Consider the following 15,639-nt stretch of genomic DNA (forward strand, 5'->3'; position numbering starts at 1 on the left):
ACACTAGGTAGTGTGTGGGAAGGAACAGCCAGAAGCAGGGTCCAACTGTGTTAGGAATAGCACCACTGCGTGGCTCCCCACAGGTTGTGGTGACAACAGCAGGGAGAGCAGCTGTCATAATAGTGACTGAGAAAATACTTGTGGTTGCAAATACATGGGGGCAAATTCTGCCTTTTGGCAATGTGTACTTTTGAAAAATGACAGGCACATGGGAAATCTCAGCATGTATGTATCCCCCACAATTTTTGCTCCATTATAAACCTGTGGAGATGTGACTCTGCAAATTCTGTGGCTCTAGAGATAGTTTCTGGTTGGGGCTAAAGAGGGAAATATTTCAATGGATATGTTCCTTGATTCATTCTTGGCTTTGCTTACCACTTCACTTAAGCTATTTTTGCTCCAGGTAGACATAATCTGCCATGAGAGAGGGGGACTGTGCATGGGCATATAGGCAACACAAAAGTGGGTACAAATTAATCTTGCTTTTGCTTTTGCTGTGAGGGCAAAAGCAAAAATAATTTTGATATGTACAATACAGTATGAAAAGCCATATCATCAGAAACTGAACTGTTGTCATTCTCCTGAAATTGTTGCTAAAAGGACAAAATATAATGGAAAAAGCCAGGATTTCATCCCAGATATCCTACTCGCAGTAAGAAATACTTTAAATATATCATAATTACGTTACTTAGGGTTTAATTCTGCCACCCTTACTCACTCTGAGTTGTGCCTTACTCTGTGAATAAGGATGGAAGAGTTGGTCTTTGTCAAATCAATCACTAAAAACCTGAAGTGAATGGGAGTCTTTCCACGGACTTCAATGGGCTTTGGATCAGGCTCCAAGAAGGAAAATCTAGGTACATACCATCAATGACTACTTTTGTTCCATTGACATTTATGGATTCAATCTGTTCTTTCTTTTGTAGCTAGAAATAGAGAAGTTGTACAGTATCCAATTAAACACTTTAAATTCACCACACAGCTTTGTAATTGCCAAAACCAAATGCAGTTATATCTACTTTGCTATTTATTTTATTGTTTTATTTTCTTGAAAACCTCACTTCTATTTTTTGTGTCAGTTTCATGTAAGTAAAGTTTAAATTAAAAAAGGGGGATGGGGTGGGAAACAGATCCCAAGGCCTCAATTATCTGTTCTGCCCAAGGTAAGACTGGCATAGAAATGAGAGCTGGAAGGTAGATTTATACACCTGTGTGCTTTCCCCTATTCTGGGGCCTGGCCATGGCCCTGTCCTGTCCTGTCCACTCTGCCCAATAAACTAGAAGCCTCAGGGTTGCTTTAATTAATCTTTAGTACAACATTCTGATTATTTTGGGCTCTGCACTAGGTTAATGATTTGGTGCTTAGTATTTAATAAATGCCCCCTCATTCCCTAATTAGATTATTTAACCTTTATAAATAACTTTGGCTAACACTTTAAACTAATTTAATTGAATCACATTCATCAGAAGCTTAAATTACTTGTAGCTATGGGCTCAACATTTGTTTTCCACAAACATTTAAATGAATAAAATTTCACATGTATAAAATGTTTTAATAAATATAAAACAAGTTTGTGAATATTTTTTTCCTATCATTTACCCACCTTTATGTGAACAATACACTTCTACTTTTAAAGGTTCCAGAGAGAAAAACAATAAGAAAATTGTACTCACTTGGTCCAGACCTGACATTCCATAAGAAGCTGCATGAAAAACACAGTCAACCCCTCCACAAGCCTGGAATAGTGCTTTACAATCCCTCACATCACCCTGTGATAAATCAGAAAATGATAGATTTGGCAAGAAAGGTATCATTTATAATTTTTTATACAAATAATAATTATTGTTAAGAAAAATCTAAAAGTAATTCTGCTGCCATTCACACAATTGCTTTGCTAACTAATATGCAATAGGCTTTTACAAAACTGTGCAGAAAAGTCCCTGATAGGGTATTTCATTAGGGACAATAAAAATCTGTATACTATGGTTTGGTTGAATGGTACTATGTTTTTCACACCTGGTCCTGTAGCCCTTATAATGGCAAAACTAGCTTGACTTGAATTGGAGTAACATGTGTCTAAGGGTATGTCTACACTATGAAATTAGGTTGAATTTATAGAAGTCGGTTTTTTAGAAATTGTTTTTAGATAGTCGATTTGTGTGTGTCCCCACACAAAATGATCTAAGTGCATTAACTCGGCGGAGTGCTTCCACAGTACTGAGGCGAGCATCGACTTCCAGAGTGTTGCACTGTGGGTAGCTATCCCACAGTCTCCGCTGCCCATTGGAATTCTGGGTTGAGATCCCAATGCCTGATGGGGCAAAAAGCATTGTCGCGGATGGTTCTGGGTACATGTCATCAGGCCCTCCTTCCCTCTCTCCCTCTGTGAAAGCAACAGCAGTCAATCGTTCCGTGCCTTTTTTCTGTGCAGACGCCATACCACGGCAAGCATGGAGCCCGCTCAGCTCACTTTGGCAATTAGGAGCACATTAAACACCACACGCATTATCCAGCGGTATATGCAGCACCAGAACCTGGCAGAGCGATACCGGGCGAGTAGGCGACATCAGCGCGGTGACGTGAGTGATGAGGACATGGACACAGACTTCTCTCAAAGCATGGGCCCTGCCAATGTGGGCATCATGGTGCTAATGGGGCAGGTTCATGTGGTGGAACGCCGATTCTGGGCCCGGGAAACAAACACAGACTGGTGGGACCACATAGCGTTGCGGGTCTGGGACGATTCCCAGTGGCTGTGAAACTTTCGCATGCGTAAGGGCACTTTCATGGAACTTTATGACTTGCTTTCCCCTGCCCTGAAGCGCATGAATACCAAGATGAGAGCAGCCCTCACAGTTGAGAAGTGAGTGGCAATAGCCCTGTGGAAGCTTGCAATGCCAGACAGCTACCAGTCAGTCAGGAATCAATTTGGAGTGGGCAAATCTACCGTGGGGGCTGCTGTGATGCAAGTAGCCAAAGCAATCAAAGATCTGCTGATATCAAGGGTAGTGACCCTGGGAAATGTGCAGGTCATAGGGGATGGCTTTGCTGCAATGGGATTCCCTAACTATGGTGGGACCACAGACAGAACCCATATCCCTATCTTGGCACCGGAGCACCAAGCCAGCGAGTACATAAACCGCAAGGGGTACTTTTCAATAGTGCTGCAAGCACTGGTGGATCACAAGGGACGTTTCACCAACATCAACATGGGATGGCCAGGAAAGGTACATGAAGCTTGCATTTTCAGGAACTCTGGTCTGTTTCAAAAGCTGCAGGAAGGTATTTTCTTCCCAGACCAGAAAATAACCGTTGGGGATGTTGAAATGCCTATAGTTATCCTTGGGGACCCAGCCTACCCTTTAATGCCATGGCTCATGAAGCCGTACACAGGCAGCCTGGACAGTAGTCAGGAGCTGTTCAACTACAGGCTGAGCAAGTGCAGAATAGTGGTAGAATGTGCATTTGGACGTTTAAAAGCACGCTGGCGCAGTTTACTGACTTGGTTAGACCTCAGCGAAACCAATATTCCCACTGTTATTACTGCTTGCTGTGTGCTCCACAATATCTGTGAGAGTAAGGGGGAGACGTTTATGGCAGGGTGGGAGGTTGAGGAAAATCGCCTGGCTGCTGGTTTCGCACAGCCAGACACCAGGGCGGTTAGAAGAGCACAGGAGAGTGCGGTGCGCATCAGAAAAGCTTTGAAAACCAGTTTAATGACTGGACAGGCTACGGTGTGAAAGTTCTGTTTCTCCTTGATGAAACCCCCCACCCCTTGGTTCACTCTACTTCCCTGTAAGCTAACCACCCTCCCCTCCTCCCTTCGATCACCGCTTGCAGAGGCAATAAAGTCATTGTTGCTTCACATTCATGCATTCTTTATTCATTCATTCATCACTCAACTAGGGGGATAACTACCAAGGTAGCCCAGAAGGGGTGGTGGAGGAGAGAAGGACAAGGCCACACAGCACTTTAAAAGTTTACAACTTTAAAACTTATTGAATGCCAGCCTTCTGTTTTTTGGGCAATCCTCTGTGGTGGAGTGGCTGGGTGGCCGGAGGGGCCCCCCCACAGTCTTGGGCATCTGGGTGAGGAGGCTATGGAACTACTAGAGGAGGGTGGTTGGTTACACAGGGGCTGTAGCGGCAGTCTGTGCTCCAGCTGCCTTTGCTGCAGCTCAACCATACACTGGAGCATATTGGTTTGATCCTCCAGCAGCCTCAGCATTGAATCCTGCCTCCTCTCATCACGCTGCCGCTACATTTGAGCTTCAGCCCTGTCTTCAGCCCGCCACCTCTCCTCCCGGTCATTTTGTGCTTTCCTGCACTCTGACATTGTCTGCCTCCATGCATTCGTTTGTGCTCTGTCAGCGTGGACGGACAGCATGAGCTCAGAGAACATTTCATCACGAGTGTTTTTTTCTCTTTCTAATCTTCACTAGCCTCTGGGAAGGAGAAGATCCTGTGATCACTGAAACACATGCAGCTGGTGGAGAAAAAAAAAAAAAAAAAAAGGACAGTGGTATTTAAAAAAAGACACCTTTTATAGAAGAATGGGTACACTCTTTCACGGTAAACCTTGCTGTTAACATTACATACATAGCACATGTGCTTTCGTTACAAGGTTGCATTTTGCTTCCCCCCCACCACGTGGCTAACCCCCTCATCCCTTCCCCCTCCCCAGGGCTAACAGTGGGGAACTTTTCTGTTCAGCCACAGGCAAACAGCCCAGCAGGAACGGGCACCTCTGAGTGTCCCCTGAAGAAAAGCATCCTATTTCAACCAGATGATCATGAACGATATCACTCTCCTGAGGATAACAGGGAGATAAAGAACGGATGTTGTTTGAATGCCAGCAAACATACACTGCAGTGCTTTGTTGTACAATGATTTCTGAGTATGTGCTACTGGCCTGGAGTGGTAAAGTGTCCTACCATGGAGGACTCAATAAGGCTGCCCTCCCCAGAAACCTTTTGCAAAGGCTCTGAGAGTACATCCAGGAGAGCCACGAATGCTAGGGCAAAGTAATCATTACACCTGCTTGCTTTTAAACCATGTATAGTATTTTAAAAAGGTACACTCACCGGAGGTCCCTTCTCCACCTGCTGGGTCCAGGAGGCAGCCTTGGGTGGGTTCGGGGGGTACTGGCTCCAGGTCCAGGGTGAGAAACAGTTCCTGGCTGTCGGGAAAACCGGTTTCTCTGCTTGCTTGCTGTGAGCTATCTTCCTCATCCCCAAAACCTGCTTCCATGTTGCCTCCATCTCCACTGAAGCAGTCAAACAACACGGCTGGGGTAGTGGTGGCTGAACCCCCTAAAATGGCATGCAGCTCATCATAGGAGTGGCATGTTTGGGGCTCTGACCTGGAGCGGCCGTTTGCCTCTCTGGTAGGCTTGCCTCAGCTCCTTAAGTTTCATGCGGCACTGCTTCGGGTCCCTGTTATGGCCTCTGTCCTTCATGCCCTGGGAGATTTTGACAAATGTTTTGGCATTTCGAAAACTGGAACAGAGTTCTGATAGCACGGATTCCTCTCCCCATACAGCGATCAGATCGCATACCTCCCGTTCAGTCCATGCTGGAGCTCTTTTGCGATTCTGGGACTCCATCATGCTCACCTCTGCTGATGAGCTCTGCATGGTCACCTCTGCTGATGAGCTCTGCATGGTCACCTGCAGCTTGCCACGCTGGCCAAAGAGGAAATTGAAATTCAAAAGTTCGCGGGCCTTTTCCTGTCTACGTGGCCAGTGCATCTGAGTTGAGAGTGCTGTCCAGAGCGGTCACAATGGAGCACTCTGGGATAGCTCCCGGAGGCCAATACCATCTAATTGTGTCCACTGTACCCCAAATTCGACCTGGCAAGGCCGATTTAAGCGCTAATCCACTTGTCAGGGGTGGAGTAAGGAAACTGATTTTAAGAGCCCTTTAAGTAAAAAAAAAAAAAAAAAAAAAGGGCTTCGTGTGGACGGGTGCAGGTTTACAATCGATTTAATGCTGCTAAATTCGACCTAAACTCCTAGTGTAGACCAGGGCTAAGAGCTGCAGGATCAGGGACCAATTCTAATAAGTCTGAGAGGGAGGGTTCAGTGATTTGCAATGTTGCCACCCTGAGATAAGAGTGTTAAATTTTACCATATTCATAATGGATCAGACATCAAATCTCAGCTTTGCAGTTTATTAAAAACATACAAAATCTGGTCTCCAACAGGTTATTTTAAACATGTTTCTGTTAGACGTTTGCTATTTAATTGACATCAATGCTAGTTCCTTGCAAAGTTTTAGGGTAGATCATATCCCTCTAGATGGATAAAAAAAAACAAAATATGAAAGTTTTATGGCTGGGTGGTGAGATGTGACTCAGATTACTATCAGAGCTAATAAAGTAATATATCTTGCACCTCAAGTTGTCAACACATTTCACAATACCCCATGAGTCAGATAAATAATATTAGATCTGACCAGTTTGTAATTTAAGTGTAGGCACACAGAGTGGTGAAGTGAATTGCGCAAGATCACACGGCAGTTCCAGTGCCAGGAAGAGACCATCCAGGCATTCCAACTTCTAACCTGCTACTCTAACCACTAGATGAGAGTGTCACCCTTCCGTGATTAGTTCATAGATAGATAGCTATATACAACACACACACACCCCCGCAATTTTTTTTTTTAATTAAAATGTGGGAAAAAATTGTTTAGTGGATTCTGACAGCCTGATCCTCAGATGGTATAAACTGGCCGTGCTCCATTAATTTTGATGGAACTACACTGATTTACACCAGCTGAAAATCTTGCACATATTTTCTAATGAGGTCTTTGACATGACTTATGACAGTTCTGTGTTCCATGAAAACTGCTGAGATGACAACTTGCTGTTATACACAAGAGTAGAACAATTCATTTAATTTGATTGTTGTTAAAATGTAATTTTACATACCTGGAAATACATGGCTCCATTAGGAACTTCCCATTTAGGCTTTTGTATATCGAAAAGAACAACAGTGATTCCTAATTTGGTGAGAGCACACCCCAGGTTGTACCCAAAGTAGCCTCCACCTCCGGTCACCAATACCTTTGTGCTTTTAAGATGTGGTCCAGCTTGTCCATTCAGTCTGCAGTCAGATGATTGGTTCCAGTGGGGTAGTACCCCATCAGCACTGGTTTGTATCGTGTCTACAGATTGAGAGACCATTTTGAAAATTCCTTCAGAGAGATCTGGCATGCAGATAATTCCACTAAGTTTCACGTTACAAAACTCCATTCATGACTGCAAAGATTTTCTTTATCTAACCTGTTTAGAAGGCATAAAGATAAATCATAATACTAGTTGCAGAATTTCCCAGTATAAAGAATAACCAATATAAATGCTCATTGATATGTTCAGTGTTAGTCATTTTCTTTTTCATCACAAATTTCATGTGAAATGAAAAGAAATGCTGGCATTCTGCAAATGTTGCAAAACAGCTTATCAGTTATAAAATATTTTAAAAATTAGTTTATTGGAACTTTTGTACCCTGAAAAGGTTCACAATATTTGCATATATTGATGTCCTATATAAATATTAGTATAGCATACAAGAAAAAAAAAATGGATGAGTTTATATGTGATCAAGACAAAAAGACTATAACAGAATGTCCCAAACTGCTTGTATATATCACTTTATTCCATTGTGTGTCAAATTTACAGTTAATAATAATAATAATAATTAAAAGTTGTTATAATCTAATGACTGCATGTGCAAATGAGTTTAGGGATCTCTGTCCAGTTTCTGTTAGCATCTGTTCTCATTATAAAATTCACCACTGCACTTGGCACCTTTGCAACCTCAGCAGAATGACAACTTGTGGTGTTTAGATGTTGCTTGTAATTATTAGAATTGGGAGCACTGGCTGTTGGGAGTCTGAAAGGACCGGAAACAGGAAGGACAGGGGAGGAGTTGAGAGGCTGGGAGAAAGCTACAGAGGGTGCAGCAGCAGTTGGTAAAGAGGTTTCCACTTTGAAAATAAAGTCCTGTTGAAGATTGTTAGTACCTTGCCTGGTTGATACAACACAACTGAATGGGCAAGGAGATTACACGAATTCCGTTACTTCTAGGGTGGTCTCTCCAGGTTATGGTGCAGGCACAGGAGGTTTGCATTGTTGCTTGTGCTGTGCCTGTTCTGAGGCGACACTAACAGAGGCCTTGTCTACACTTGCAAGTTAGAGCTTATTAAGTCAGCCTCGGGCACCCTATTTATCTCCACAGTTACCCACCCAGCTTCTTTGACAAGCACTTTCATTATGCTTCTTCCCTACCACACACACACAAACGGTGTAAAAATTAAAAATAAAGTCATGCCAACAGGATGGATTTGATTTAAATCAAATTGATTTAAATCATGATTTAATCATGAATTTCTACATAAAAGTGCATTCTTGTTGGTAGTTATAACCTTAATACATATTTTTCACAACTTAGATGTAGGTTTCATTTTTAGAAGGTACACACTATACATTTTTAAACAGTGATTTATTCTGAAAACTTTTCAGATTAGTTTTACAGCTATATCAGAAAATGAATGATTGTTTGGTTATTTCATTTACCAAAGGTAATTGAAGCAGATATTTATGAAGTCATTCGGAGGTGAACTATCTCCAGTTCAACAAGTTAATCATTAATATTTGGTGGATTTTCTTGCCATGCTGTATTAGGAGGAGACCACCACCAGACAGACATTTAAATTGTTTTATTTTACTAAAACGATGTTAAGTATTCTGGATTTTTTTCTTCAACAGCAAACATATAATATTTTAACAAAACAAGCATATGTCCCTCGCTTCTCACATTTATCTCCAGACTTCTTCTCCTTGTCCAGATCTATTCTGCCCCTAACAATCTTCTATTCACTGAACTTTTTGAAACTTTGTACTTTTAGAGAGGTGTCAGGGATTGACTCAGTGTACACAAATTTGCAGAGGGACAATAGAGCTGAGGTCTGTTATTTCTCACCTCTCTATATTATTTATTTAAAAACATTTTTGCTGTTAACAAGCACGTTACCTCTGGAGACACAAATCCACAGTCTGAGAACCGCAAAACTAAGCATCTCTGATGGTATCTTCTAGATTGAGCACTGAGTCCCATTGGGTAGATAGAAAGATTAACCTAAATAATCTATACAGAAGCCTATGGAACCCCATATGATTGGGTCCCTAATCCATGAACTATTGGAACTCATTTACAAAATGTTTCTTAAACATTACACGAATATATTGTCTCATACTATTGAATTAGAATTTATAATCCCTATTCCATGATGAGATACCTTTGAGCTATAATGTATCTTAATTAAAACTATCTTTAGCTAGGTTTTTTTCCTCAAAAAGTATTTTATAAAAAAAATATCCAATTTCAACAAAAAAATTATCGATTTTTATCCACCCTGTATGCCAATATGTTGAAACAGAGTCTATTCTCACATCAATAAACAGATAGATCTCATTAGAAATAAGGAGTTAAGATGTATTAGATGTTTAAGGGCTTGGAAATGTGCCATGCTAGATAGCTGTAGGTGCTAAGTATTAACTCTTTTTATTATTGGAGTTGCTTGTATTCATCCTTCAGTCTGAGGGCTTGTCTACTTAAAAGGCTGCAGCCATGCAGCTGCATCAAATGTAGCTGCAATGCTGTAGTGCTTTAGTGAAGATGCTACCTACGCTGATGGGAGAGCTTCTCCTGGGGGTGTAAGTAATTCACTTAAGAAGCCCTCCCCTTGATATAATGCTATTACACTGGGAGTTAGGTCAGTATAATTCTGTCGCTCGGGGTCCGGGGTGTGGATTTTCTATACCTCTGAGCAATGTAGTTATATCGACAGAAGTTGCTAGTGTACACCAAGCCTGAGAGTGAACCCTAATGTGTCTAACAAACTTACTGAGACACTTGTAAATTTGTAATTGAAATTATTAAAGCCAATACAATATGGTGCAACGCATTCTCATTTAATGTGCTAGAGTTTATAAAGTGGAAAATTCCTTGCCCTTGCACAATAACAATGTGTATTTTCCTAAGAATGAAAGGTGAAGGGAACATGGTGGTGAGGACATGGACAGACAAGTAGCCTAATAACATATCCTGAGTTCTTGTTTCAGGGAATATACAGTGAAAGTTTTTAAAAGTTATCTAGTTTTCAAGACAAAATTGGAAACATGAGCATGGTATTCTCTATATTTTAGTATGCAAATACTGTAGTAATATCAATTACAAAAAACAAACATTTTAAGGAAGGCTGCATTATTAAGATTTCTTGTCCCTTGAGGTAAATATTGACTTCTGCATTACATGCATCAATACCTACTTCATTAGTTTTGATTATTCACCTCACCAGAAGTCACAGGCAAGGTTCTCCTCTCATTCACCCAAATATAAATCCAGACTAACTCTATCGAAGTCAGTTGAATTACATCAGTGTAAAAATAGTGAGAGAGGAGAACTGTGTTCTACATCACTTTATGATTCTCGGAGATACGAATAAAGGCTGTGCCGAGTGTCACCTTGGAGGGGTTTGGTGGGAATGTTGCAGAATCTGCTCTGGCTCGCTGATATTCAGGGTTGGTCTTGCCCTGCTATTGCTGCAGCCATGCCACCTCCCAATCACGATGTAGAAAATGGGTATGCTGTCTCTGGGTAGGTCTACATTGCAAGCAGAGGTGTGGTATGGAGCTTGCATAAGCATACTAGTGCTAGCTTTAATCTAGCTAGTTCACTAAATAGCAGTGAAAATGCAGTGGCTCTGGCTTCAGCGTGGGCTAGGAATGCGAGTACATACTTTCCGTGAACTGGAGTCACACCTCCAATTGCAGTATAGTCAGCGCTTATAGAATGGCACAAAGAGACCAGAATGCATTTGAGAATCTGGTCTGTAGTAGGTTAAGTTACAAACTACTGCTGCTATCTTTGACTCATTTACTTGTCATGACTTTGGTTGGCAAGATCTTTTTTTTAAAATTTAAAATCCAGGAAAGCATGTGGCAGATTTTCCACTCTGTTACACCAACTGAACACCAGTGTCACGTCACTGGAATCCATGGAGTTACAATAGTGTAACACTGGTGTAACAGAGTGCAAATTCTAAGCTCTGGATGGTGATTTTACACCCAGGATATCATGAGAAAATGTGCTGATATTATAGAGACAAAACTGAAAACAACCCAAACTCCTAAAGTAAAATTAGGAAAAAGAAAATAGTCCCCTTGCCCCCCAAAGGGGAACTATCATGATTTGTACATTGTGAAAATAAGCTACCTTATAACCAGTGATGAGCTGCCAGACGCTCAAGAACCGGTTCCTTCACTTGCTCTGGGTCTTCGGCAGCATGTTGTTCAGTCCCTCCGGGTCTTCAGCGGCACCGAAGAACCCGCCGCCGAAATGCCGCCGAAGACCCGGAGCGAGCGCAAGGCCTGCCACCGAAGTCTCGGAGTGTCGCTGGGTCAGTAAAAATTCACATGGGAGCCTCCCCAGCCGAGAGCTCAGGCGGGATGGACAGGACGGTCCCATGGGCCACATCCTGTCCGTCCTGCCTGAGCTTCCCCACCCCTTTAACAACTGGTTCTAAACTGGCTTCAAAATTTAACAACCGGTTCACGCGAACCAGTGCAAACCGGCTCCAGCTCACCACTGCTTATAACTTTAAACAGGGTAAAACTCTTTCTTTTCCCTTTGTCTACCACAAGGACAGACTGAAAGCTGGGTTGTTATATCATGCCAGGTGATCTCTGTTAGGCCAGGTCTACACTACACTATTATCGGTATAACTACCTCTTTCAGGGGTGTGAAAAATCCATATCCCTGAGTACTATAGTTATGCCTACCAGGCTCCACCTGTAGACAGCGCTATGTCAATGGGAAAACCTCTCCCGCTGACATAGCTACCGCCTCTCAGGGAGGTGGATTAACTGCACCGATGGGAGCAGCTTTCCTGTCGGCATAGGAGTGTCTTCACTTAAGCACTACAGCATTACAGCTGCATTGGTGCAGCATTTTAAGTGTAGACCTGCCCTTAGTTTCAAACCTACCACATATTCCAAACAACCTCATTTCAGAGCAGCAAGTTGGTTCTTTATAACTTCAGTGAAATCTTGTTATGGCTTGAATTAAAACCTCTTTAAACTGATGTGTGAATAAGTCTCCCATTTAAGAGCCGAAGAGCTCTGTGTAGCTCGAAAGCTCGTCTCTCTCATCAACAGAAGTTGATCCAATAAAAGATATTACCTCATCTTCTTTGTCTCTCCCGTTTAAGTCAGCTGAAAGAGACAGATAAGGGGCCACCCCTAAAACAAAGCCTAATAGAGTCAGCCGGGAAACTAGCCCTATATGGGTGCGGGGTTTGACTGGGTATGGTGATCAGGTGTAGGGGGAGAGACCATCCAGAAGAGCCTGAGAACAGATAAGAAAACTTCCTAACTGTCAGGGTAATTAAGCTCTGGAATAAATTGCCTAGGAAGATTGTGGAATCTCATCATTGGAGGTATTTAAGAACAGGTTAGACATACACCTGTCAGGCATGGTCTAGTTATTACTTAGTCCTATTGGGAGCCTCTCAGTCTGCATACACGTCAGGCATGGTCTAGTTATTACCTAGGCCTGTTGGGAGCCTCCCAATCTGCCCTGGTCAAAGCTACAGCTTCTTCCAGAACCCATACTTTATTTCCTGTTAGACATGTCTATTGGTTGTTTCCAGGCAGGGCCACACTGAGTTCCCAAGCACCCTGGCCAGCACTTCCCACTGTTGAGAGATGATTCATGAGTCATTGGAGCTTACATTGTCTCTCAGGACCCCTTATTGATCTGGGTCCGTTTCAACCAGTTTCTTAACAATTCTATTCATTCTGCCCAGACAGAGAGGTGACACACAAGCCTATTTCTCTTAGGGCTTGTCTACACTTGAAACTTCTCCCTTTGGCATAGTAATTCACCTTCTGAAGAAACAGTAGCTAAGTCAACTGAAGAATTCTTCAGTTGACCTAGTGCTGTCTACACAGGGACTTAGGCTGGCTTAACTATTTTGCTCAGGTGGGTTTCACACCATTAAGTGACATAACTGGGTTGATCTAATTCTCTACTGTAGACCATCCCTAAGTCTGGCCTGAAAGCAAACTTAATCCTCCCTTTCCCCCCTCCCCCCAAATATGGGGGAAACAGACACAATACTAGGTGGAGGAAGAGTAGAATCCCTAAGCTGGATAAACCTTGGGAGGAACCTTATACAATAGTAAAAGCAAAGAGGTGCACAGGATACAGCTGTTTTGTCACAGGACAAAAAGTTATCCATAAGGACCAAGTAAGGCGATATCAGCGGAGGAGGGATTTCAGCATGGCTGCCCTCCAAATCTGAGCATGTGACTGTGGATACTGATGCTGGGAAAGTTGTGACAGTAACCAGTCCTTCACTTGACCAGAATGGACAGGAACTGTCACAGCCAACAAGTTCCACAGAAACAATAGACATGCCTCAGGAGAACACTGAAAGGAAAGCCAGGGAGAGAAAAGCCCCAAAGAATAATTTTTTTTATGTTGATAGTGTGAAACTACCCTGAGAGAAAGACACTGTACATATGACAGGTTTCAGAGTAACAGCCTGTTAGTCTGTATTCGCAAAAAGAAAAGGAGTACTTGTGGCACCTTAGAGACTAACCAATTTATTTGAGCATGAGCTTTCGTGAGCTACAGCTCACTTCATCGGATGCATATGCATCCGATGAAGTGAGCTGTAGCTCACGAAAGCTCATGCTCAAATAAATTGGTTAGTCTCTAAGGTGCCACAAGTACTCCTTTTCTTTTTACTGTACATATGTAAATAGTTAAGTTTGTATCAGCTGTAATTTGTTAAATTATTTATTTTCTTTCTATTTGGGATGGGTTATCATGTTTCACCACTTTAGGCCTCATTGGGATGATCGACAAAGCTGAGGTTTGAGGTGGTGTGTTACAAGCTAAAACCTCTTTAAGCTGATGAGTGAATGAGTCCTCCATTTAAGTCAGTTGTAAGAAACAGTTAAGTGGCCACACATCAAACAAAGCTTAATAGAGTGAGCCCAGAAGCTAGCACCAGGTGGGTGGGCATTCAACTGGGTATTGTGAGCAGGTTGTGTGTGTGTGAGAGAGTGGTTACCCCCGGGGTGACACCTGGAACTGGGGTACCACTGGGGTACCACTGAGCTACCCTGAGTCACCAGCTTGGGCTCCCTTTATACTGCACTGCTGTGACCAGCCTGCCAAGCCCTCTCTCAGGCTTCAGCACACATACAGGTAGAGACACACCCAGCTGCAGTACATACAGATGGCGTGATCAGCTCTGCACGGGGAGGCTACAGCTAAGGAACTGCCCAGCTGCTCAATTTCCCAGCTGGAACATCCTCAGGGCCCCAAACTCTGACTAGCTGCTTGGATCAAAAGGGGCAACAGTTCCCCAAGGAACTGGAGAGTTCCTCAAGAAACTTCCTTTCACAAGCAGGATATTACATAAAATCTCTTTTTAAAACCACTTTTGGCATCTGTGCATTCATCACCATCAGACAGTGTTAGAAAATGCTCACTGCATTTTAAGTGCTATATGGAGATCCCAGTCAGAAATTTGTTTTCATTATTGATTACATCCCTCTTTCTGTTCTTCTCAATTTGTAGAGGCTATTTTGAGAGATTCACTCAAGACTTGTATATGATCAATGTAAATATGCTCAGGATTATGTCTAACTAGTCCAAATATGGTGGGTTCATCTTTAGCTTCCCCACTGCAATCCTGATCACAAGAGATGCAGAAAAGCTATAAAGTACCTTACTACTTACAGTTAGCAGTTGTCCCAGTTCTTCCTTGTAAATGTGAGGGAGAAAACTCTCTTCTGAGGATATTTATTAGCACAAAGATAGCAGGAATCCTTAGAACAGCATGTTGATGTTCCCAAGTATTCTCAGGTTCTTTATATTGCCCCATAATTTCAAAAGAGAGAAATGCTTTAACCTGTAGTTGGAATCTGGCTGGAGTCCAGGCCAGGGCAGGGCTCATTTCATCCTCCTCCCCTCCCCAGAAGCAGCCTGTCAGCCTCTTTTAAACAGGGACAGGTCTCACTGAATCAAGGTCTTAACTTATACACTGTTGAGATCCACAGGCAGCATGAATATAACATTTATATTGCAACTCTACATATAAATGATACAAGCAAAGCTATGTCTCATATGGGTGTATTTTGAATGCAGCAGAATTATGAACAATAAAATATAGGGAATTTTAAATTCCCCTTTGAAAAACACATAGTCTCATTTAAAAAAAGTGAGAAAAAGTATTTTAAAATGAACCCTTCACAGAATATATCTTCCTCTCAACTGAATGAGACTTTTTTGGTTTCATCTAATCTAACACACACAGACTAGCTGAAGTATTTTCCCCAGGGTACTTAGATTTGCAGCACTGTTTTGCATGTAGTTAATACACAGTGAAAAATGAATGAAAAATTCCTGGAGCTGGCAGTAGCTAGTTAAAAAAAAGTCTTCAGATCTTTATAGATCAGAATTTGTTGCTGTAAATGCCTTAACACTTTCATCTTGACTTATACAGTCCCAAACCCTAATACTGCAAACATTTACAAAGGTGCTTAAATTTAAGCACACAG

The 15,639-nt window shown here is 42.3% G+C and overlaps 1 protein-coding gene across 3 annotated transcripts in view; it reads right to left on the reverse strand.

Annotated features, from left to right (window-relative positions):
- Window positions 1-15,397, reverse strand: part of LOC102947825 (putative short-chain dehydrogenase/reductase family 42E member 2) — a 36,802-nt gene extending 21,405 nt beyond the window's left edge. Inside the window, exons 1-4 of one of the 3 annotated variants that reach the window (XM_027823054.3) lie at window positions 14,819-15,397; window positions 6,931-7,166; window positions 1,675-1,770; window positions 866-926 (exon numbers count right to left, since the gene is read on the reverse strand). In XM_027823054.3, the coding sequence (XP_027678855.3) occupies window positions 866-926; window positions 1,675-1,770; window positions 6,931-7,166; window positions 14,819-15,035 (610 nt within the window). In that variant the 5' untranslated portion in view covers window positions 15,036-15,397. Of the gene's footprint in view, window positions 1-865; window positions 927-1,674; window positions 1,771-6,930; window positions 7,285-14,818 lie in introns of those variants that run through there. The other 2 variants (XM_027823055.3, XM_027823056.3) reach the window with 2 other exon arrangements.
- Window positions 15,398-15,639: the final 242 nt, after the last annotated feature.

The sequence above is a fragment of the Chelonia mydas genome, chromosome 10, assembly GCF_015237465.2.
Source record: "Chelonia mydas isolate rCheMyd1 chromosome 10, rCheMyd1.pri.v2, whole genome shotgun sequence".
NCBI classification, from domain to species: domain Eukaryota; kingdom Metazoa; phylum Chordata; order Testudines; family Cheloniidae; genus Chelonia; species Chelonia mydas.